Consider the following 24,423-nt stretch of genomic DNA (forward strand, 5'->3'; position numbering starts at 1 on the left):
GGGGCATCAAGTTGTCCGGGTCAAGGTTAACATTTGCAGAATGCCTTTGTGATGTCATGTTAGAAGGTGCTGGTGTAGACACAGTTGAGGAAGTTGGGCACTGAGGATTAGGCTCCTCTGTGTTAGGTACGACAGCAGCTCGAACTTTACAGAAATGTTCATTACGCTTAACAATCTGGGGCTGGTCCGTGAGGTTCGGTATGCGAACTTTCCCAGCAACGCTTGTTACGATGGAGGGCTTTGGCCAGGTGGACGAGTACATCACGTCTGCACGTGTGTCATGAGGCTCCAATGCAAAAACGTTACCAGCCTCTGTGAGGTCACTGGGAAGGTCAAGCTCAATAAAACCACCAGGCCAGATTGTTGTGGGTGAGGAGGACCTCAGAACATGAGCCCTTCGGATAGCATGTTTGTCCATCGCAGTTTCGATTGAGCCATATGTGTAGACACTATCTTCAACGATGACTTGATATCGAGACGGGCGAATTGACACGTCATTTTTTTCCATAAATGGAATGCCAGCCAACACATCTGTATCTAAATTTTCAACGACTAGACCTTCAAAATACAGACGGTGTCTACCGCATGTAAATACAAATCGTGTCTCTCCGATGATTTTCAGCGGAGATGACCCGTCAGCCTGATGAGCGGACTGGGAACTGCTAGTAACGCGAACACCAAGCTTTCTAGCACAGGAGGCACGAATCATGTTGCCAGTGGCACCACTGTCAATAGTTAAGCGAACAGAGTGGTGCTCATAAAAAGCATCTATGTACGGAGACTGACGCACGCGTACCCGGTTAATGTAGGGCGAATCGTCGCGTGGACGGTCCTGTTTCACCTCTGTATCAGTGTCCTCTCCAGAATCATCTTCTAGTCCAGTAACCTGTCGGACCTTGGCAAAGAATTGTCGGTCTTGACTGGGTAAGTATACACATTTGCTCAAAAAATGGGTATCCGGCCTACCAGCTGCCTTGCATAATGGGCACAATTTGCGATTGCGGGGTTTACCTGAGGGGGTTCTCGGAGCTCGTGACGATTCGGTGTGCGATAACTCAACTCGGGAGATCTCGGCACGCATGGCCTTAGTATCAGCGACGGAATGGATTTCCTCTAAGAGTGATTCAAGTGCCTGCGAGATCTCAGGCTTAATCGAAGCAAGTGTTCGGGAACGAAGTTCAGTACCATATCTCTGTTTTACTAACTTCGGTAGATCAGGGTGAATTAAGCGGAGCCACGTTAAGACCACACAGTTCTCCAGCGTAGGAGTAAGTTCCTCATCTTGAGCAATATTCTCACCATGATGGGTTATACCCATATCCCTGCGAAGTAAATTGTCCTCCATGAAGGCCATTAGCCTTTGATAAAGATCCTCAGGTTTTTCTGTAGGTCCTAAGGTGATGCCGGCGAAATCAATAAAATGTGCCCCTGTTGTCTGAAAACCGTAATGGAGTCGTATAGTTTGCCAAATGTTCTCCAATGACGTAGAATTTTTCACAATCGTATTACGGGAAATGACAGGACAATAGTTAGCAATCTGCCCTAACATCAGTTCCAGCATACTAGCCTTTTGTTCTCTAGTCAGTCTATTGTTCTCTGGAATGTTAACGTCGTCATTTAGGAAGCCCCTGAACGGTGTGTTCCTTACCTTCTTTTCCCAGAAAAAACCTTCGGCGAGAAATCTGGCGAAGTTAGCGTCCAGTGATAAGGTGTAGATTAAATTTTGTCGCCAATTCTCGAAGGATGTTACTGTTTCTGATGTCGTTAGACACCACTGCTTAGGTGCCCTGTGAGTGTGGGCCATGCTGTTGACGATCGTGTGCTCACGGTAGAAATCAACTACGGAGTGACTTTGCTGACACAAATTATGTGATGAAAACGTTCTGTGATGTCTTTAAAATGACAACATGGGTTCTAAGGTCGCTGCCACCACGCCAGTAAGGTTAATCACCACAAAACAAGTCACTGACACAACGATAGGCTTTTACTCACAGCAAGGCGGAAACAAGAGAGAGTACAATAAACATGATACATATAAAGCCGGATCCGGGTCCGGAATTCCGGAATGCAACAATTAACATTACACAACATATTTATGTTGGCGCATGACGTCATGTTTACGAATATCTACACGTGACGTGATATGTACCGAGTATCTCTAAACATTACGTCATGTTTACGGGATAGCGAATCAATCATAGAAAAGAATTTCATTAAAAAAGTTTATTCTTTCAAATGAACCTGAGGGAAATGGATGAAAATAAAGCACGTATTGATTTAAGAAAAATAAAAGTAATTGCAAATATAACAATTGAACGATTGTTTAATTGTATTTATTGTCACTATAAAATACAATCTTGGTGACAGATAAAAATACATGGCGGACTAACGGGACCAGATTTTTCTTTATAGTATATACCGGATACCTATACAAACCACGTGGTATAACACTCTATACTTGACCTTGTCTGTCCTTTTGGTGACCTAGTCTGTCTGTTTGATGTAGAATACTATTGTGATTTCTATGTATATACTGGTTATTATCTACATTATACTGTAACTGTTTAGGACGTGGCCTTGAACACACTCCTCTCGTCGTGTAAGCTTCAGGCCCTGACGCCTACCTTCGGTATTAAATTATTAATACCTTGGTTAAATTAGTTCGATATTATACCATAGCCTTGTGTATACGTACATGTATTAGGTCTGCGAGGGAATGATTTGCAGATATTCCTGTCAGAATCGTTGTCAGTTTTGTCAGCGAACAATGTCGATTTGTAGAAAATTATTGGTTCTGTCAGTGAACAATGTCGATTCGAGATTAAGATAAGAACGATTATGTTTGTTTATCACTAGCCCTACACCTCTGGGTTGCGAGTTCGAAACCTACGTGGGGCAGTTGCCAGGTACTGGCCGTAGGTCGGTGGTTTTTCTCCGGGTACTCCGGGTTTCCTCCACCTCCGAAACCTGGCACGTCCTTAAATGACCCTGGCTGTTAATAGGACGTTAAACAAAAACAAACCAAACCAAACCAAACCAATCCGTGTATAATTGTACATATACAGTGTAAAGTATTAGTATACAAATTGCCTACATAAAAAGCAAAGAATTACCAGTTTAAGCCATCTTACATAATCCACTCAACGTAGGGGACGCGATGGCCGAGTGGTTAAAGTGAGTTCGAAACCCACGTTGGGCAGTTACTTGGTACTGACCGTAGGCCGGTGGTTTTTCTCCAGGTACTCCGGCTTTCCTCCACCTCCGAAAGCAGGCACGTCCTTAAATGACCCTGGCTGTTAATAGGACGTTAAACAAAACAAACCAAACCACTCAATGTAGAACGGGTTAATTCCAGACCCCAGTTTCACGAACATCGCTTAGCTGAAACGTCCTCAAGGAAAATCAATACAAAATTTAAGCATATAACATTGAAGGACGATGAATGCTTCCCCCAATTAGTGATATACACCTTTACTATACAGACAGCGGTAAGTTAAAGGAATACTTTAACGTAAGGAGCGTTCTTGAATCTATGACGCAAATATAATTTTCAAATACATACTACCTTATACATTGGGTCTTAATCATTGCTACCTTATTCGCATCAGGTTGATTTAACACCAAAATATTTTATGTGTGACTGGAAGAGTATCTCTATTTAAAGCCGAGACTTGTTTCGTAAAGAGAATTTTATTTGTCTATTTTTTTTTTTTTTTTTTTAATATAGTTAGAAAATAAGTTCAGATTCAAAATAAACACTAAATTATTCAAAAAAAAAAATTACAATTCATTCACTCATGACTGATAGGCAACTCATTATTTTCCTCAGGAGGTCCAGACGTGTTATTGGTAAAATACAAACTGATTACATAAAAAGGAGTTGTCAATTTAAGCATAATGACTGACTCCCCTCACTGAAGTGTTTCTCGGACTCCAGTGCCACATAATTCCCTAACTTAATGTCCAACAGGAAAGCATAACAGAATTTCAGGACCGGGTCCTTAAGATGTTTTCCTCCAATAAGAACTATAAGGCTTAAGTGATGAAGCGTGCAGGAAACTAGGACTCAAATATTTTAAAACGACGTTAGGAAACACAAGACAATTTGTCAACGACAGACCTACTTGTAAATAAATTATGTATGCCTGTAATCTAAGTTCTTTTGAAACCCAGTATTGAAATTATCAAATGTATTGAATTATGAATTTTGCAAGTTCTTGTATGTATGGATCTCAATTTAATTATTTTTTGGCGCCATTGTATCTAGCTCTAAATTTGCATTGAAAGGTGTCTCTTGTTAAGACCTTTGTGGCGAAATATATGGTAATTCATTCCGGTAACATTTCTCCTACTATATAAAAGTATCTATATGTTACTCGAACATGTCTACATGAAGTATTTATATGTTAATGTTTGTCGCTACCAATTTGGTAGAGATGATACCGTTCCGCATGGTAACATGACTGTCATTAATAAGGTCAGAATAAGTAATCAGCGTTTGCAAGGCAAATGGGATCCGATAATTATTAATTGACGATTTGGAAAATACTGGGAAGACATTGTATTCTGCCGTTAAATGACAGGTGGTCATAATAATATAATCTGGCTTGTAACAAGCATTTCCATTGGTTTAAAAACTAATGTCATCTGCCTATAACTCAAAAAGTGACGTCGCAGTTCGTAAGGTCGATTTTGATTGGTTGATAAAGCTGCGTAATAATTTCTAAGAGAAAAAAGTCCATCAACAAAAGTAGACTTTCAGAGTAAATGTGTGCAGAAGATTGAATCTTAAATATCAACCTGAATATATGTTTATGTTAACACAACAACTCCTAAAATCCGCGAGGGCCCCATTACATAAAAGTTGTATTCAAGTTACTCCTTCAGCTCCTCAATGTTAAGTACTGAAATGTATCTGTGTGTCTGTGTGTCTGCCTGTGTGTCTGTCTGTGTGTCTGTGTGTCTGTCTGTGTGTCTGTCTGTCTGTCTGTCTGTCTGTCTTTTATGAGTGTAACCAACTTATAAGCAACGTCAAATGAAATATATAAATTTGTAATCTTATAATTTGCTTTTCTGCTAATGAAAAAAGTCTTGTGTCTTACAGTACATGGTATCTCGAACATTCTTATAACCTTTGCTGGAATGATGATTGTACTGTATTAAACGACATTGTTATAATGACCGTATAGGTACTTAAGTGTTTCTTAAGTGATTCTTTCTTTTAGATGTAAAATAAACTCGTTATGTATTGCCCCGAGTCCTTGGAAAACTTTATTTTATCAATTCATGCAGAACATACCTTCCATTAGAGATCCATCTTCTGCAACGTACCCACATATGATGTTTTGGGCAGGACAAGTGAAATGGTCATATAAAAAAAAAGTCTCATACTTTGATACCTGCACAGAATAGTTGTTCTATTCAATGATATTTCAAATTCCACGTCCAGCAGCTGACCCATTCTTGTTTTGTTCATTACACAGATCATTAGACTGGTAATAGAAATAACAATGCTGTTTAATGCCCTTAAATAACATTAAGTACTAGAATGTAGAAATGGCTCTTGGTGTAAACTACATACTTTTTTTCAGCAACGCCGTGTCTTGATTTGTACAACTCTCTTCTTGCATTTTAACTGATATTGCGATAACGTTTTCCACACTTTTGATCCCCTAATGTCACTTCTCTTCAGGACAAATTGGAGACTCCAAGAATAAGGTCCGCTGCATGTTGACCATAGAAGACTAGAACTGGGCCGCTTGAAGAATCTTTGATTTTCATCTGTGTCTGCTATTTATGGGATATTGTTGAGACCAAAATAGATTTTCTGCCCCAATTGCTTGGAATCTTAAATCTTTCTGTGCTTTGTTTTCTTCTCGAGGTGTCTCCTTGACAACCGTCCTCATATGTCCCTGCCTGTTGGTGTCTCCTTGACAACCGCCCTCATATGACCCTGGCTGTTTCGAAGAAACACCTGTTTGGTGTTATAGAAGTTTGATATTTATTTTTTTACAGAATATATTAATAATTCTATATTTTTTGTTACTTTCCTCATATGTGTTTTTATTTCAGTGTAGCAAGAATATCCCAAATAAAGTTTATACGATATTTTCTCTTCATAGCAAATTATAAGAAAAACATAAGTACATATAAGTGTTTATATAGCGTCCCGTTCATCATTAAGCTACTACGTACTGGTTTTCTTTTTCTTTACTTTTTTCATGCTGATGCTGCCGTCATAGAAAAGCCAATACACGCCTATTGAAAAATGTAATAACTACAGCTAACGCTTCAATACAATAGCACGACTGTGGTGAAATGTCATCCTTTTGAAAAAAAATATTACTAAGCATGTTTAAATATCCATGAAAGTTGGTTTTAGTTTGGCAATAACACTTAAAACACAAGCTGTGTGTTACCATATTTTGTATATGTATAATTATATTCTGACATAGATCATTGTTTTAACTTTAGAGGTGTAACATGTTTTCTAGAACACGTTACACCTGTGATGAAATAGACAACAGAGGTAATAGAAGACAACGCATACCTTGTAATAATTGCTGTATTGTAAAACATCAGTGCCGTAAGAGTGCGTGATCTTGTTCACAGACCTATATTGTTCTACTTTACAATAAAACTTCAAGGCAAGCCTGAGTTTGTGTGTCAGTTTTATGTCTATTCTAGACCTACCCTGTTGATTACAGCACGACTTTGATTGCCTCAGTCACGAACACACATATGTTATGTAAGAGATGTATACTTTTGTTGTTTTGATACATATACCTTCATGACTCTGTTAATATAGATATCACTATACACTGCTAGATGATAAATATATTATAGAGTTGGTCCCCCTTGAGATATATATTCCAATTGCTTTTAAATCGGCGTACAGATCATGATAATAGTCACGGTCATGCATTGAGAAAACATTTTTGTTTGCATCAATATTTCAGGACAAAGTAAAATAATCCTCGATTTGACTATGATTAAAGTGTTTAATCCAGATTGCTCACGGATATAATGAATATTGATATTTATCATTATTGTTTTTTCACAACACTACTTAAACTCAGCAGCTTAAGGCGTTGGTCCCTTTAGTCTCTGCGGATATGGTGTACTATTCACCCCTATTGTTCCCACTGCAGCTTTGTCAGTGGCCAATTAATTTAATATCTTAATTTTTCTTACAATGTTATGACATCTTTGATATAATTTGAACCTGTTTTAACCAGTATTGGTTAAATTATAACGTTATAACCTCTTAACACAAAAATGGTGTCGTTCTTTTAGGGCGCTGCTTTATTTGATCGTAGTACTTTGCATTGGTTTCGAAAAAGATAAAGGTCGGTCGTTTAAGAAAATTGGAAATCATGTAATAGTCCAGTTAAATTAAAATGTAAATGTTTCCTGGGGTTATTTTCAACTTTTTGAAGACGTTACCTACGATGCTGTAATTTCTTTTTCATTTTATTTATTTATTTTTTATTATTTTTTTTATATTCCGTTTTCCTGTGTGTTGGCACCAAATAAAACCAAAATTGCCTCTTAAATAAAGACAACTAGGTATGAATCTGTTTTCTTTAGACAGAAATTACTACTGTAACGGCCAATAATATATAAGGAGATAATCTCCCAATGATTTTTAGATAACTGCATTATCAACTTTATGTTTTTCAGAGTGATATACAATATGCCTACAGTGATGAGGAGGCTGATGGTCATCCCGACCATCGTCCCTTTACCGACTCCTACCGGGGCCATCCATTCACGTTAGGTGGCGCTGGTAGGTACGAACAGAGGAAAAATGGAACGACAGCTTCAGTCAAAACCGTTCCTGCGATACCACCAGGAAAACGGAAGGAGAATGGTGTGAAAGCAAATCTCGTGACGTTCTATATAAACGGGGACCGGAACTACAAAGGATTAACATTAGCTGTCAGTAGTAAAACATGGCTGAACATTGACAAATTAAAAGAACATTTAACAGTGAAGATCGGAACGAACTGGCCTGTAAAATGCATTTTCACAATTCCAGATCGTCAGTTAATTGACGACCTGGACAAGTTCGAGAACAACAGGTCGTACATTGTGTGTAAGGACAAAAACGCTCAGGTGAACGGAATCCAGTATGGTTACTCCAAGGAGAAACACTGGGTCACCAAACGACCGTCAGCAGGCAAGATTCGCAAAAACGATTTGACTATGCTTAAACAGAATCCCCCAGCAAATTCGCCATCGAAAAATCGCAGAGTGATAACTATTATACAGAACAAAAACAGGATTCGGAAGGAAAAGGTGATTTTAAATCCGGAAACATCAATGTCTTTCGACCAAATACTTAGTGATATGGGAGATATGATTAACATGCATGCCACGTCATTGTACCTGTACAAGAAACCAGAAACGAGGGTAAGTGTTTATATGATACAAGCATAGCGCTTCGTTTCTATCGAGAGAATGATCTATGGAGACCGGCCTCGGTCGATATTGGTTATCTGAGCTCCATAAATCATATCGATAGAAGCAAAGCGCCATACAACTTTTGTTACATTTCGGTATCGAAACCAGAGCTCAGAACTTATTCCATAATAATCATCATAACGTCAGAAACACCGCATCTTTTATAAAACATTGTATTTCACTCTCGTGCAACTTGCTTGAATGTCTCTGACAAACCTGATTGGGTGAAATTTCTCGACGTCACAGAACGCTCGCACGAGCGTGAATAACGATGTTTTATCACTGTCGCAGAGTGCAAATCGACCCTAAATCGAATTTAACACGTGATTGGATCTAGACCAATCAAAATTGAAATTTAAATAATATATATTTTATATGAGTATCTCTGTCCCAGTGAACCTTTGGTCATATCATATTAACGTGTATATAGGTAGTTCATATTTGCATATAATCCAGGTAAAATAATATTAATAAAACTCCCGTGTGTTTTTTAAAATTTGTTTGGGGAATTTGTTTTTACTTCGACTTCCCTTTCTTGATTTTTCTTTGATCTCGCTGCCCTAGCTGATTCAAACTAAAATACCATTGCATTACAGCTGTCTTCATAAAAATGAATCGATATTTGGAATTGTCGATTTCTTCTGCAGTCTAGATGAATGTTAAATGGTTTATGTTACTTGTAGTGCATTTGTATTCCATTCATATTCACTAGTTTAGAGAGACAAATCAGCCTTAAATAAATGTCCGAGCGGAACCATCAATCAAGCATTTCCATTGAGCGGTTTTATCCTCGCAAAACATCGCTTTACCTATGTCCATTGCCTTAAGGTCATAGTGAGGTTGTTCATACTTCCAATAACTAGATCTTTTCTTTTGTGCTGATTACGTGCTAATGTTTACAGTACCGATTCTCTAAACACATATAGCTAGGCGTTCTATTATGTATATCAGAGAATGTGTTATTGTACCTATGCACATGGAAGTAACGGCCTCGAACTCAACCAGCCACGACCTCAAATTCACCGAACACAGTATATCAGACAGACCACACCTCAGACCCATGGAACATATATACGACCGTATATTCACCATCCATTACTAATTAATGTTTTCATTAGCCCTACCGAGCCGAGTATATCCCAATGCAGTATGCATATTATCGAGAGATTTACCAAGCGAAAAAAACGTAGGGAAATATAAAGAAAAGAAACATCTACATGTTGGCATTTTTAAAAGGTTAAAGGCAATAACCGCCAGTGTTTATGAATATGTAAAGTCTCTCTACGTTATCAACGACACATAATACCATGTTCCCAAAGTAAGAATTAGGATAAAAATGACCAAGCATATTACACGTTAAGGTATTCAACAATGAGATCACGGTGACAACCAGCAACCTGCATTTTTTGAAACCGACTTTCGACATTTATTACGGAAATCGTGCTTTTGAGAACTCACCGGTATACAAATACTGCATGCTAGAAGGACAAAGTCAAGAGGGCATTGAGACCGATTTTATTTAAATATAACACATCATAAATATATCTTATAGTGATTTTGAAAGACTGATCGATCTTTCAAAAAAAAATCAGCATCGTTTGTAAACAAAAACAAGTCACTTTGGGTATAAATAATAGTCTGTACTTCTGCCAAAATCACCGTTCGTTTTTGTAGGAAAAGTTTGTTTTGTTGTTTTTTTTGTTTTTTTGTTTTCGTTTGTTTTGTCAGGTATGTGTAGCGAACATAGTGGAAAACGATGTTAGACGAATTGTTTTTGAAGGAGTGGATAGTTAAGAAGAACAAAAACTCATTGGAATTCATCAAAATCTATTTATTTCGCTTCTTAGCTACACAGTCTCATTATTCAACCCCAACGCTATGGTCTTCAGTATCATAATACGACTGCACCCCCGATAAAATATTACTTAGAATTCTAAGTACGATGCATTGTTAAAGATACACCGAATTGCCTTAAGGGTTGACTCTGAGGGTTTTCAATCCTGGCAGCCCGTACAATTTACTTGGAAAAGATTTTGAACTGCAAATATCTAATTTGCCCATTATTCATGCTAATATCCGTCCACTTTTCAAAGAATATGTTGAAACATATAAAATTGATTTACTCTGCCATTTACCTTCAAATATATAAATGGAGACAAATATTCATTGTTTATAGTTGTTTTAATGTTATAATTAACTTAAATGTATATCTTTATGTGAAAAAGCCACAACGTAAAAATAGATGTGATTTTTATTTATTTTTTTAGTTCACAATTTCTGTGGACTCTTTCCTAATAGAAATTACTACGCCCCTATGTCAACATTTACAAGAAACACATAAAGATTCAATATTCATACAGCTGGTCCCAGTGAAATTCTTAAGGAAGTAGTGGAAATCAAATCTTAGCATTTATTATAGTCAGAGCCAGTTCCACTATCAATAAGAATTAGATGTTCCATTTTGAGCGACGAAAAATTTTGGGAACTTACTAATAACAAACCAGAAGTATTGATATCATACCAGAATATAGATGAACAGGCGGGATGGAATGGTCATTTGGGATGTTGGTGATGTGGGGAAAAATCCCTTGATATACATGTACATGTAGTTCCCTTGGGTTCTCAACCAAATGCCCTACCATCGGGTATACTTATTGGTTTGACGCATACTGTATAGTTGTTTAATCTCAAGGGGCTATATTTTCCCGGTTGTCCCATTCGGAACTTGTTCGCCTGTATTAATTTCAAGTGACACCACCATGTTAACATTCTGCAGCAAACAGACGAACACTTCTATACATTTATGAGTAGGTAAGTTGTCTTAAAATCGATAATTTACGGTATAAATATTCGCGGGTATTTATTTTCGCACCACATTTTATGACCGCGAGTTAGCGAAATTATGTCCCCCGCGAATATTACCAGCTATACAGATATGTCAATGTTAATATTCATGAATGCTCCCCGTAATAACGAAACTTATGAAATAATCAAAATGAATAAAATCGCGAAAAATAGATAACTCCAAAACAACAAAGAATACAGACATAATAACAAAACTAATAGAATAATTAAATTAATAAAATCGCGAAAAAGAATTATCTCAAAACAAAAAAATAATACAAACATGATAACAAAACTATAATTCAAACTCAAAATCGAGTATAGAATGGGACCGCGGTGGCCGAGCGGTTAAGGTTCCTGACACTGTATCACTAGCCCTCCACCTCTGGGTTGCGAGTTCGAAAACTACGTGGGGCAGTTGCCAGGTACTGACCGTAGGCCGCTTGTTTTCTCCGGAAATTCCGGCTTTCCTCCACATCAAAAACCTGGCACGTCCTTAAATGACCCTGGCTGTTGATAGGACGTTAAACAAAACCAAACCATCAAAGATTATATAGATTTACATGAAAGCTCTTGAAAAAGTGCAAGGCATCAAAGTCTTCGACAGCCGGCATACAAAGCCGCTATCTCAAATTAGAATAAGGGTTCAAGAGGCACCAAAAACGTCACATCTCACAAAGAAATAGATTATTTCGAAATAAGAATATGATGTTGACCATGAAACTTTCCAGTGGTCTTCAAAAATTAGAATCATAACAAAATACGATTAAAAAAAAAATATCAATTTCATAATTTGCGTGATAACATCCGTTTTGCTTCGGATGAATCAAACCTTTTTTGTAAAACCGTGAACATTTTTACCTTCGAAAAACTATCCTTTTCAGTAATGTTTATCATGATGAGAACGAGTTATGAATAACTCTCGCTGTCACTAATAACAATCAAAATCTCACGAAATTATTCATGAGATGCTGAATCAGAGGCATAATGATGTTGATTGTTAACAGCATGAGGGGTTTTTTAATTCGATCGAAATAAAAGATACCAATTCTCTTTTTTTCTGTGCATAAATATATGTGCGTGATAATTGCAGCCATCGAACATGGAAAACAACTGATAGAGATAGTTCTGGAATACCGGTGTGGTTTATTGCATAATTAATGTTGACACGAACTCCCGTAGACACGGAAGCTTGATTGTCCCAAAATAATAGAGATATGTAATTTGAGATATATAAACGTATAATCAACATGTTAATCTATAGACACTGTCGCTTGATTAGTATGAAATCTACAATCGTCAGCAAATGTATCACGAACTTTGGATTGTCGATAATATATGGCTCCGACCTTGTTTATTATGTTAATTAGTGTTCGTAGTGGTCTGGAGTTTGCTAATTGGTGTTCATTGTTTGTTTTGCTTATCAGTATTCATAGTGGTCTCGTGTTTGCTCATAAGTATTCATGGGGGTCTTGTTTTTGATCATTAGTTTTCATAGTGATCTTGTTTTTGCTCATTGGTATTCATGGTGGTCTTGTTTTTGCTAATTAGTATTCATAGTGGTCTTGTTTTTGCTCATTAGTATTCATAGTGGTCTTGTTTTTGCTCATCAATATTAATTATGGTCTTGTTTTTTATCATTAGTATTCATGGCGGTCTTGTTTTTGCTCATTAATATTCATGGTGGTCTTGTTTTTGCTCATTAGTATTCATTGTGGTCTGGAGTTTGCTCATAAATATTCATGATTGTCTTGTTTTTGCTCATTAGTATTCATGATGGTCTTGTTTTTGCTCATATATATTAATTTTAATTGTTGTCTGATTTTTCTCAGAACTAAATTTCGAATTGTCGAGATATCAGAAGACGCTATGCCCTCTGTTGCACATGGTCTAATCTTCTTCTGCACATATAAAGGGAAGCTGTGTAACATATTTCCTTTGTTAATATATCAACTTGTTCAATGATTTCGAATTAGAATGTTTTATTAATCTTCATTTGTATCCTACTTTCTATCACGTTGACTGGATTCAAGTTTTTTTTCCTTGACTCCATGACACTTATCTTCTGACGCATTTACTATAAGGGCAGGCTGAATCGGTAACCGTCGGCTCTTTCCGTAAACGAGAAATTATTTCAGTATTTTCTCGTTTTCGGTAATGACCGACAATTCTCGATTGGAAAAGAGTGTAAATTATATTTACTGCGGGACTTGCATATCTCAGGACAAGTGTATATTATATATTTTGAATTCCATTTAACTCATCGCCATCACTCATTGTTATTTCTGTTTTCTTGCCCAGGTCACTTCATACTCCCAGCTGTTTCGAGAGTTCAAGACGGTAGACGAATTTATTATATGTGGAGAAGAGCTGGTGCCTGTTCCGGATTCTACAGGTCAGAAACGGACCGCTCCCAGCAGCAATTCTAGTAATGAATCCGTCACCAGTAGGGGGAGTCGGCAGAAAAAAATGCAGAAATCCTTCGATTATGGTTAGCTATGTTAAAACGCAAATGTGTTTGGTTTGAAATCTATCGACATGAACGGGCTAATTGGGAATATAAGAAATGGAAACAATCATGAATATTTTATTAGCTTAGAATGGTGGTTTTTTACAGTAACGGGTTTCTTCCATTGAAATATTGTCCTGTGTTTGTTTGGGATTATCACTGAATATTGAATATCTTGCATGGTTATCTAGATGTTTTAATTATTGAAGTCCTCCCACAGTATGATATCAAACACTTTTCAGAAGCATTTACATTTTTGATTCTGTACTTAAAGTTGTTTGAAAAAGAAAATGGCTTTTTCATTTGAACAGCGTAATCAAATGTGATAATTCTGGATCGAAATATCGGTGTGGGACATGCTGATTTTCTCATTCGTAAACAACCTAGATTTTCTGTCTTGAAATGTTTGCAGTATTTATCAGAAATCCATTATCAAATGTTTATAAGTAAATATTACTGATATTACTTTTATATGTAAATATATGTTAAAGTCGTAGTAATAGGGTGTCCATTGTCACTGTCATGATGTTGTCAGGATGACAATGTCATCTTTCGTGTTAGAACGTGATATTGCAAAAGGAATTAGTATTTGACAATACAAATGTAGTTATTGTTGTATGTATAATGCGTTTAGGTACAATAGATACAACTGAAATTAACTCCGTCGACATGGGTATTGTTTATGTGGTCCCAGAATGAAAACAGAACATAAATACTCGTAAGGGATGTGGTACTTGAACAACATTTAATATCGCTCCTTTAACTTCCAGTAGATGCTTAAGTTTACGGCTATATGATTCATGACAGCAGCAGCAATTTTTTTGTTTTAAGTTATCTGTATTCATTGATCTGAAATCCACATAAATATTTAAGTTATTCCAACAATTCCCGCATGTGTGACGAACCAAATCCGTCTGTTGATAAACAATTCTGTGATATCAGGTGACATTTCAGGCGTAAATAAAACTAACACACGTTTGAAATGAATTCCAGGGATCTACAGAAACCATTATAAAAATTTAACACGTCCAATCCTGAACCTAGATATGAATGTAGTATATCCATAGTGTTTATGAATATTGTATCAGACTATATAACAGGCTATTGTCGGTCATATAATACTGTCAATACATGTATGTCCTATCTGTAACCGTGTTTACGATATCCATATAGTGTTTATCAATATCATATCAAACTTTATATCAGTATAATGCTGAAAACATATATAATTTAGCGGTAATCGTTTTAAACGATTTTCGCAAATGAAGCATTGTGCTAAATTATAATTCCGTTAGTTACACTTTCTTTATTTTATGTATTTATTTTCTATTTTTATTTATTTATCTTTTATATATATATATATATTTAAGTCATTTTAGAGTCATTTTATATGAAGCAACATTGATTAATCTCAGGGGAGTAGGGAGGAGAAAGAGAAGTCAGGTTTAGTGATGTTGTAACATAAATAGGTACATTTGTACAGAAAATAAACATGATAAAGAGACTAACCATAAGGGCGTTTACAATATCCGGAAAAGATACACTTTTGATACACTACGAAACATTATTAAGCCGAGCAGGTAAAGAAAGGTAACCCATCCTATTGTTACTAAAAATCCTGTATCTTTAATAAAATTCTCTAAAATTCTCTAGTTCTCATAACGATTCCTACGATGATTGATGGCTGGGGTTACAATATATTATTAATTACATAATGTAATTTGATATTTGGTTATGCTGCTTTTATTTTCCTTGATCTCTCGGGACTTCCATATTTTGGTCCCTAGCAGAACGAAATAGCCCAAATATATATTCATTATTAAATGTTAAATAAATCTATTGTTAAATTCATATATAAATGGATTTATTAACATTTTCAATACTTTAAACTTATTATTTTGACGATTTGGCGAACTCACATTAGTTTCTATAGAAATGTTATATAGAAAGTGTAATTAACGCATTACTGATTAAGCGCAAAGCTTTCAGCGCCAAAAGCGCTGAAATAAAATTACCGCTAAAATATCTGCATGATAGTATATGTATGTTATATATACCCTACCATAGCGAGGTATCCTAACCTCTTCATTTTGTAGTATTTTCATCAGTGAAGTTATGCTTTTATTTTGACAGACACACAAGAGTATGAAGACTACAGTGGAGATATCGAGCAATACAGCTACCCGGACAACGACGACCGCAAGCGTTGGGAAGACATTATAGAGCAGGTTTCGTTTGACGATATACAAGATGACGACGAGGAAAACGCTAAAAGGGTCAAAGTTCGAATACGAGGAAAGTATAAAGGTCAGTACATGTGTAAGTAGACATGATTGGCGTGTGAAATCTGACATGATGTGACGTCAGTGGACACATCAATTGACAATATAGATATTACAAAAAGAATAGAAGATATCTGATATTAGGATGATACCAAGGTTTTCAAAAATGGTTTCATACATACCTGTCTTTTCAATGAGTTCAATACTACATCAAATGTTGAATTAAATGATTTAGCAATCAACTTAAAAATCTGGTGTTTTGTAAAATAAATAAACCAAACGGCTATAAATATCACAACACGTGCGCTACACGTGCGATACACGTGCGCTACACTTATCTGTCTGTCTCAAGGGTCAAAAGCTGCACTTGACTACTTTCAAAATAAAACGTTTGTGTTTGCTCCTCAGACGATCTTGTTCATCATACTATTAATACATGTAAGCTTGTATGTTGTTATATGTATCCCTGTATAATTTAAGCACTAATTAAATAACAACGTAATACTAAGGTTAAAGGGAGATATTGCTGTTTGTACTCGGTTATTTACTCGTTTACAGAGTATTTCCAGCCAGAGAGACCTACGCCAGATAACCGCTCCAGACCCAACGGGAAACTCATATTGGAATGGCTGTATCCTTTACACGAAAAATACAATTTAGACTATTAGTGGAATAAGTAGAGGATATTGAATGGTTCCCGTTTAATATAACACGAGTATGACAGAATATCGAAATATTCTGTCATACGAGTGAAATATATGTTATATCTAACGGGAAACCATTCAATTTTCTTTTTATTGCATTTCATCAACTTAAAAAACAAAATTAAAAACATCGAAAAATAATAGTGTCAAAAAGTGCAGGAATCAGTAATGACGTCATCTCTTTGTGACATTACTCCTCGTCAACTTGACGGTGCCATTTTGAAAGGACTGATCAGCGCAATTTAAACGTTTTCTGCTGTTATAGGAGATATCTGTGCATAAATAGCTAGCTTCAAGTGAGTATTTTGTCAAAAACTAGTCTGAAAATTTCAGAAATACAGCAAAATATCCAATTTATCTCCGCTTCGATTGGAAAAATCGGCAAGTTTCAACGAGGTGAATACAAAGGACTGCTCTGATTGGTCAAAAACGGAACACATATTTTTACTGCAAAACTTATATTTTCACTGAAAAATCTTATATTTTCACTGCTCGTCGCTGCAGTGAAAATAAAAGTTTTATTAGCTTGATAAATTTCTATATTATACTGGTAAAAATACAAAAGAAATCATATACTGAATAACATAGAATATTCTTGTGTACTTTTTTGTGGTTGGAGGTTTTGAAAATTGCTTAGTGGGTACAGATTTTCGTGGTTAGCCAATTCAACAATAAGATAACAACAATACAGACACCAATATCTATTGTATTTATATTCGTATTCCAGAGCAAACAGGAAATCAACAAGTTTATACACAACGAATGCTTCATTTTTGTCCAATAACAATAAAAGGAAAACATTAACACACTACGTCCATACGAAACATCGATACAAGTACGGCACTGTGAAACATGATTTAACGAAAATGTGTGGGACTAAGTCAATGTATCGGATATAGTGTGTCGGTAAAGTCAGTGTGGAATATGACAGTAAGTCGGTAAAAACAGTGTGGCATAATACAGTGTGTCGGTGAAGTCAGTATGGAATACGACAGTGTGTCAATAAAGTCAGTGTGGGTTATGACAGTGTGTAGGTAATGTCAGTGTAGGATATGACAGTGTGTCGGTAAATTCAGTGTGGGATATGATAGTGTGTCGGTAGAGTCAGTGTGGGATATGACAGTGTGTCGATAAAGTCAGTGTGGGATATGATAGTGTGTCGGTAGAGTCAGTTTGTGATATGATAGTGTGTCGGTAAAAACAGTGTGGGATATGACAGTGTGTCTGTAAAGTCAGTATGACTTATGACAGTGTGTCGGTAGGGTCAGTGTGGGATATGACAGTGTGTCGGTAGAGTCAGTGTGGGATATGATAGTGTGTAGGTAGAGTCAGTGTGGGATATGACAGTGTGTCGGTAGAGTCAGTGTGGGATATGACAGTGTGTCGGTAGAGTCATTGTGGGATATGACAGTGTGTCGGTAGAGTCAGTGTGGGATATGACAGTGTGTCGGTAGAGTCAGTGTGGGATATGACAGTGTGTCGGTAAAGTCAGTGTGGGATATGACAGTGTGTCGGTAGAGTCAGTGTGGGATATGACAGTGTGTCGATAACATCAGTATGGGATATGACAGTGTGTCGGTAGAGTCAGTGTGGGATATGACAGTGTGTCGGTAAAGTCAGTGTGGGATATGACAGTGTGTCGGTAAAGTCAGTGTGGGATATGACAGTGTGTCGGTAAAGTCAGTGTGGATATGACAGTGTGTCGGTAGAGTCAGTGTGGGGATATGACAGTGTGTCGGTAAAGTCAGTGTGGGATATGACAGTGTGTCGATAACATCAGTGTGGGATATGACAGTGTGTCGGTAAAGTCAGTATGGGATATGACAGTGTGTCGGTAAATTCAGTGTGGGATATGACAGTGTGTCGGTAAAGTCAGTGTGGATATGACAGTGTGTCGGTAGAGTCAGTGTGGGATATGACAGTGTGTCGGTAGAGTCAGTGTGGGATATGACAGTGTGTCGGTAGAGTCAGTGTGGGATATGACAGTGTGTCGGTAGAGTCAGTGTGGAATATGACAGTGTGTCGATAGAGTCAGTGTGGGATATGACAGTGTGTCGGTAAAGTCAGTGTGGGATATTACAGTGTGTCGGTAAAGTCAATATGGGATATGACATTGTGTCGGTAGAGTCAGTGTGGGATATGAAAGTGTGTCGGTAGAGTCAGTGTGGGATATGACAGTGTGTCGGTAAAGTCAGTGTGGGATATGACAGTGTGTCGGTAGAGTCATTGTGGGATATGACAGTGTGTCGGTAGAGTCAGTGTGGGATATGACAGTGTGTCGGTAGAGTCAGTGTGGGATATGACAGTGTGTCGGTAGAGTCAGTGTGGGATATGACAGTGTGTCGGTAGAGTCAGTGTGGGATATGACAGTGTGTCGGTAAAGTCAGTGTGGGATATGACAGTGTGTCGGTAAAGTCAATATGGGATATGACAGTGTGTCGGTAAAGTCAGTGTGGGATATGACAGTGTGTCGGTAAAGTCAGTGTGGGATATGATAGTGTGTCGGTAGAGTCAGTGTGTGATATGACAGTGTGTCGGTAAAGTCAGTGTGGGATATGACAGTGTGTCGGTAGAGTCAGTGTGGGATATGACAGTGTGTCGGTAAAGTCAGTGTGGGATATGACAGTGTGTCGGTAGAGTCAGTGTGGGATATGATAGTGTGTCGGTAGAGTCAGTGTGGGATATGACAGTGTGTCGGTAGAGTCAGTGTGGGATATGACAGTGTGTCGGTAAAGTCAGTGTGGGATATGACAGTGTGTCGGTAGAGTCAGTGTGGGATATGATAGTGTGTCGGTAGAGTCAGTGTGGGATATGACAGTGTGTCGGTAGAGTCAGTGTGGGATATGAAAGTGTGTCGGTAGAGTCAGTGTGGAATATGACAGTAAGTCGGTAAAAACAGTGTGGCATAATACAGTTTGTCGGTGAAGTCAGTATGGAATATGACAGTGTGTCAATAAAATCAGTGTGGGTTATGACAGTGTGTAGGTAATGTCAGTGTAGGATATGACAGTGTGTCGATAAAGTCAGTGTGGGATATGATAGTGTGTCGGTAGAGTCAGTTTGTGATATGATAGTGTGTCGGTAAAAACAGTGTGGGATATGACAGTGTGTCGGTAAAGTCAGTATGAGTTATGACAGTGTGTCGGTAGGGTCAGTGTGGGATATGACAGTGTGTCGGTTGAGTCAGTGTTTGATATGACAGTGTGTCAGTAGAGTCAGTGTGGGATATGACAGTGTGTCGGTAAAGTCAGTGTGGGATATGACAGTGTGTAGGTAGAGTCAGTGTGAGATATGACAGTGTGTCGGTAGAGTCAGTGTGGGATATGACAGTGTGTCGGTAGAGTCATTGTGGGATATGACAGTGTGTCGGTAGAGTCAGTGTGGGATATGACAGTGTGTCGGTAGAGTCAGTGTGGGATATGACAGTGTGTCGGTAAAGTCAGTGTGTGATATGACAGTGTGTCGGTAAAGTCAGTGTGGGATATGACAGTGTGTCGGTAGAGTCAGTGTGGGATATGACAGTGTGTCGGTAGAGTCAGTGTGGGATATGACAGTGTGTCGATAGAGTCAGTGTGGGATATGACAGTGTAGCGTGTCGCCGTTCTGGTGCAGATGGTCGGATTTTGCAGGATATTGTCAGTCGTCGGTAAAGTTTTATTGTATAAACTTACATTTTGCAAATCTGTTCTCCATAAATTAATCGATTCTTTCATTTGTTTCCTTTTGCAATCTTGTTTTCTGTAAAAGATAAGTTAACAAAATTCAAGATTAAACGTCATCACCGGAAGTTGATACAGATAAATAACACGAAACGGGGATACATCAAAACAAACAGAATTCAATTACGACCACTTATATACGTCATGAGACAAGTCTGACAAGCAATGCTCTGTTATAACCTCCTTAGCTAGACTATAGTTACGGGTACCGCTCTAACGACAACAATACCAGTATGCTGATGTACCACCGGACCGGCGAACTCGTCTGTTACATGGACGCAGCCGTGGTGTTCTACAATAGATGCTTCGATCAGCAGCGCTTCTACCTAGCTCACACTGAGGAAATCACATGGTGGGCATACTTAATAAGTAATCAAGGCTTTAACGTGTCCAAAGGACCATGAAACAGTAGCATTAAAGCAGAAAATGAATATAATCTGCACAGTAATATTATTGATATAATATACAAACTTCTAGTCCATTTGATGTTCTTCTCTTTGACGCTTGCATAAGTAATCTCATACCATCATGTAGTGTTTAATGAGTTTTAGAAATCTATAATAAAGCAACCCTTGTGTTAATTATCCATGTTCACACGTTTGCAGTATGGCCTTACACCCGGAGGGACGATGGATAGCGACAGGACAAAAAGCAGGCTCGAGTCCTGAGGATGTGGTAAGAGGGAAAAATTATAATATAATACATGTAATTCACGGTTTGACTTAAATTAGCAAACCTGGTTTAAGCTTTTTTATTAGTATTAATACTTGTGTCATAAGAACTTTGCATTGCCACTGAAAAAAAAAAAGAAAATAAGAATAAGGAAATGCAAGATTTCTAACTCGATATAGATAAAAAGAGGGCAACATATGACCAAAATTGATATTTACATGGAGACCATGGGCAAAGTACAAGCAGACCAGGTGTCCCGGAAGTCTTCAGATCCATCGACGACTCTTGCCCCGCAATTCTAGTTCAGCTACAAATGAAAGATTTCACATCATTATGACATTAATAGTTTGACTTTCATCGTTATAAGTTTTCATCTATTCGGGAAGTTAAGCCTTAGTCTTTGTTAGAAATCTTAGCATACATTACATCATAGATTTACGTTCTTACAGGCACACATCCGTATCTGGGATGGACGAACTCTCAGTACCCAGGCCATACTTGGTGTAGGAATATTCTCCTGTGGTGTATCCTCCGTCAACTTCTCTGTGTTTGTAAGTCAACTACTACAGCAAAATCCACATTTGATTTGACCTCGAAATTGTCCTTTGCGATTAATAAAGGTCTGCATACAATTCTCACTGGATTACACTGTGGTAGATAGATATGAGATTTTGGGAGATAAGTATATTGTTTATCAACGATAAATATGATATAACTGGCACTTGAAACGAATGTTGTCAATTTAGGTACATACTATCTATGTCAAAATATTATCTTAATTAAGTATCTTATTTCAAGTGTTTATGGATTTTTTTTACTTTATTAGTCCTATATCTGATCACAATGGCAGGAATTTCATCTACATACCATTCAAATGTATTTTGTCTTACAACTAACACATATAATTATATCTATAGAACTATAAACAATCATGCTAAATAATAAATTTTTATTTTTACATTTTTACATTATTGTCTGCGTGAAGTCTTAAAGATGATATGTATACCACTGCAATGTAACTCTGATTGTTGTGTTGTATTATCAGCGCGAGGGGGTATTGTTATGCGCCGTGGACAGTAGCGACAAGCACGTGCTTACAGTGTGGGATTGGAACCGGAAACGACTTTTGGCCAAGACTACAGTAAGTACATGTACAAAGTTCTTGTGGATCCGCCTTTGTGTTTATTTTTTTTCTACCCAGTACACAATTACATGTTCAAACCAAAGACTTCTATTACATATCAATAAGGTTCTGCTTTAAATTTCGCTAGAAGCTATCCTATAGTAGAATTAAAGACACCATTTCAATACATCTCCTTAATTGGTTTGTTGGTGGACTGATGCAGGCCTACCGCACAGTTTTAACAAAATGGACTAACATATTATATTTAGACTATCTTCGTGTTTCGAAAAGAAAGAATTTTTTTACAGTCTGATAAACGTCAATGTGATCATGATTCTCAACAATTAGACAAAGAACCCCTATTATACAATAGACATGATGTTTTACATCCCAGTTCTGAAGCTTTTTGTAATTTACTATGATAACGTTGAATCATGCATTTCCCTATATTGATCGCCTTATCCTACAATAGGTACACATATCGCTATTTATAAATATGTTATATTACTTTGTGTTTATATTCGACACCATCAGCTTATCTTATTGACTGTATTTTATTTCATTGAAGCAGAAGGTTCGTAAGTCGTTCAGGTTGATTTCGAATGAAATATCACTTTTCGAATGTCATTAACACTTTCACGTTTTTTGATTAAAAGAAGAAAAACCCTCACGATAGTTAAGTCACGTACCTACAACACTTCTTACCTGAGGCATGTCTATAGTTGCATGCCCCTCCTTAAGATGCTTATAAACTTCCCCAGAATCAACTGAAACATTCAATGCGTTCAAAAATTCATGAATTGATATCCAGAGTTTTTACCAGTTCTACTATCCAGCAGTAGTATACCCAGCAAAATTATTTTGTTGATAAACCTTGATCTACAGAAAGTTTTCACTTAAATGATTGACGTAAAACTCTTATGCTTTAGATGTTTAATGGGAGAAAGCACATTGTTTTAGTTAACAACTAGAAGCCGATATCCGCTTTACTCCAAGTGATAATTTCTATTATAATCCGATGCATGCTTGATAATCCCTGGCATGCGTTAAAGAACTGATGCATTTTTGTGTGTCGGCAGTAACAGTTTTGTCCATTTTTATCTCTGCTCTTTCGTGTTGTAAAATTCTGTTCCTTGGGATACCTCCTTGCACCAAAACGTTTATGTCAGAGCGATAAATGTGTGTCGTGGATCCTCACAAACCTATCCTGCCATTAATTGCGTCTGCTGGTAGTTCACTGGTAGACAACCCGATGTACAGTGTATCCTAGAAAATGTGTATGTTTCAATTCTCAAGTACGAAGCTTTGAAGAGAAGCTTGGTGAACCAACCACTCAAGCCAGCTTCATTGTTTAGAAGGACGTTTAAGAAGTTACAAATACAAATAAAAGTGACAAACGTTTTTTCTGTGACCTTATGATAACACGGTATTCTGAAATTTACAAAACAGATTCATAATCAGCTAGTTTCTCATCTTTCGGAAGTAGCAAAAATAAGGCAGAAAGGTTTTTGCTCTTTATCAACCAAACATAGTTCATCCTGTAAGTCAAGTAGAATGTTCTTGTTCACATTCTTAACGAAAAGGTAGATCGAAAATGTCATAAAGACCAGCAAGTTGTAGGCAAAATATTTTTTTACAATGATCAAGGTTTTGAATGATGTTGTTCCGATACAAACCCATCATGCAGATCGTTCTATGCTATTCTGAGTCAGAATCAAGGCTTGTTTGTTCTTATAAAATATTATTTTTTGTGATACATACCCAATGCTTCGTTCTGGTTATTTAGATATACAAAAAAATGTTGCCAATTCAATTCAACATTCTATCCTGATTTCTGTAATAGTCTCAACATTTCAGCATTGACGTAAAATGCTGCATTACGTTGAAAGATTTTATTTCATACATACATGTTAATTGTAGACGACTACAAGACATGTGTCGCACGCTTGCTTCTACCCATTTGACGACACCATTCTGATCACCTATGGCGAACAGCACCTCTATTTCTGGAAGCTGTTTTGGGACCCAGGTCGCGACACGGAGGGACGCTTGCTACGAGACAAGGAGAGCGGCGCCTTCTCGGTATGTTAATTAGGCTACATCT

General features: G+C 37.2%; 1 protein-coding gene across 4 annotated transcripts in view; it reads left to right on the forward strand.

Moving 5' to 3' along the window:
* LOC117344874 (echinoderm microtubule-associated protein-like 2) overlaps positions 1-24,423 on the forward strand; it is a 47,091-nt gene that overhangs the window by 13,430 nt on the left and 9,238 nt on the right. The window contains exons 2-11 of one of the 4 annotated variants that reach the window (XM_033907733.1): positions 7,684-8,415; positions 13,612-13,801; positions 15,953-16,126; positions 16,660-16,732; positions 20,724-20,876; positions 21,130-21,199; positions 21,646-21,747; positions 22,242-22,337; positions 22,888-22,893; positions 24,240-24,401. In XM_033907733.1, the coding sequence (XP_033763624.1) occupies positions 7,684-8,415; positions 13,612-13,801; positions 15,953-16,126; positions 16,660-16,732; positions 20,724-20,876; positions 21,130-21,199; positions 21,646-21,747; positions 22,242-22,337; positions 22,888-22,893; positions 24,240-24,401 (1,758 nt within the window). The remainder of the gene's footprint in view (positions 1-7,683; positions 8,416-13,611; positions 13,802-15,952; positions 16,127-16,659; positions 16,733-20,723; positions 20,877-21,129; positions 21,200-21,645; positions 21,748-22,241; positions 22,338-22,887; positions 22,894-24,239; positions 24,402-24,423) is intronic. The other 3 variants (XM_033907734.1, XM_033907736.1, XM_033907735.1) reach the window with 3 other exon arrangements.

This window comes from Pecten maximus, chromosome 16, assembly GCF_902652985.1.
Source record: "Pecten maximus chromosome 16, xPecMax1.1, whole genome shotgun sequence".
NCBI lineage: Eukaryota > Metazoa > Mollusca > Bivalvia > Pectinida > Pectinidae > Pecten > Pecten maximus.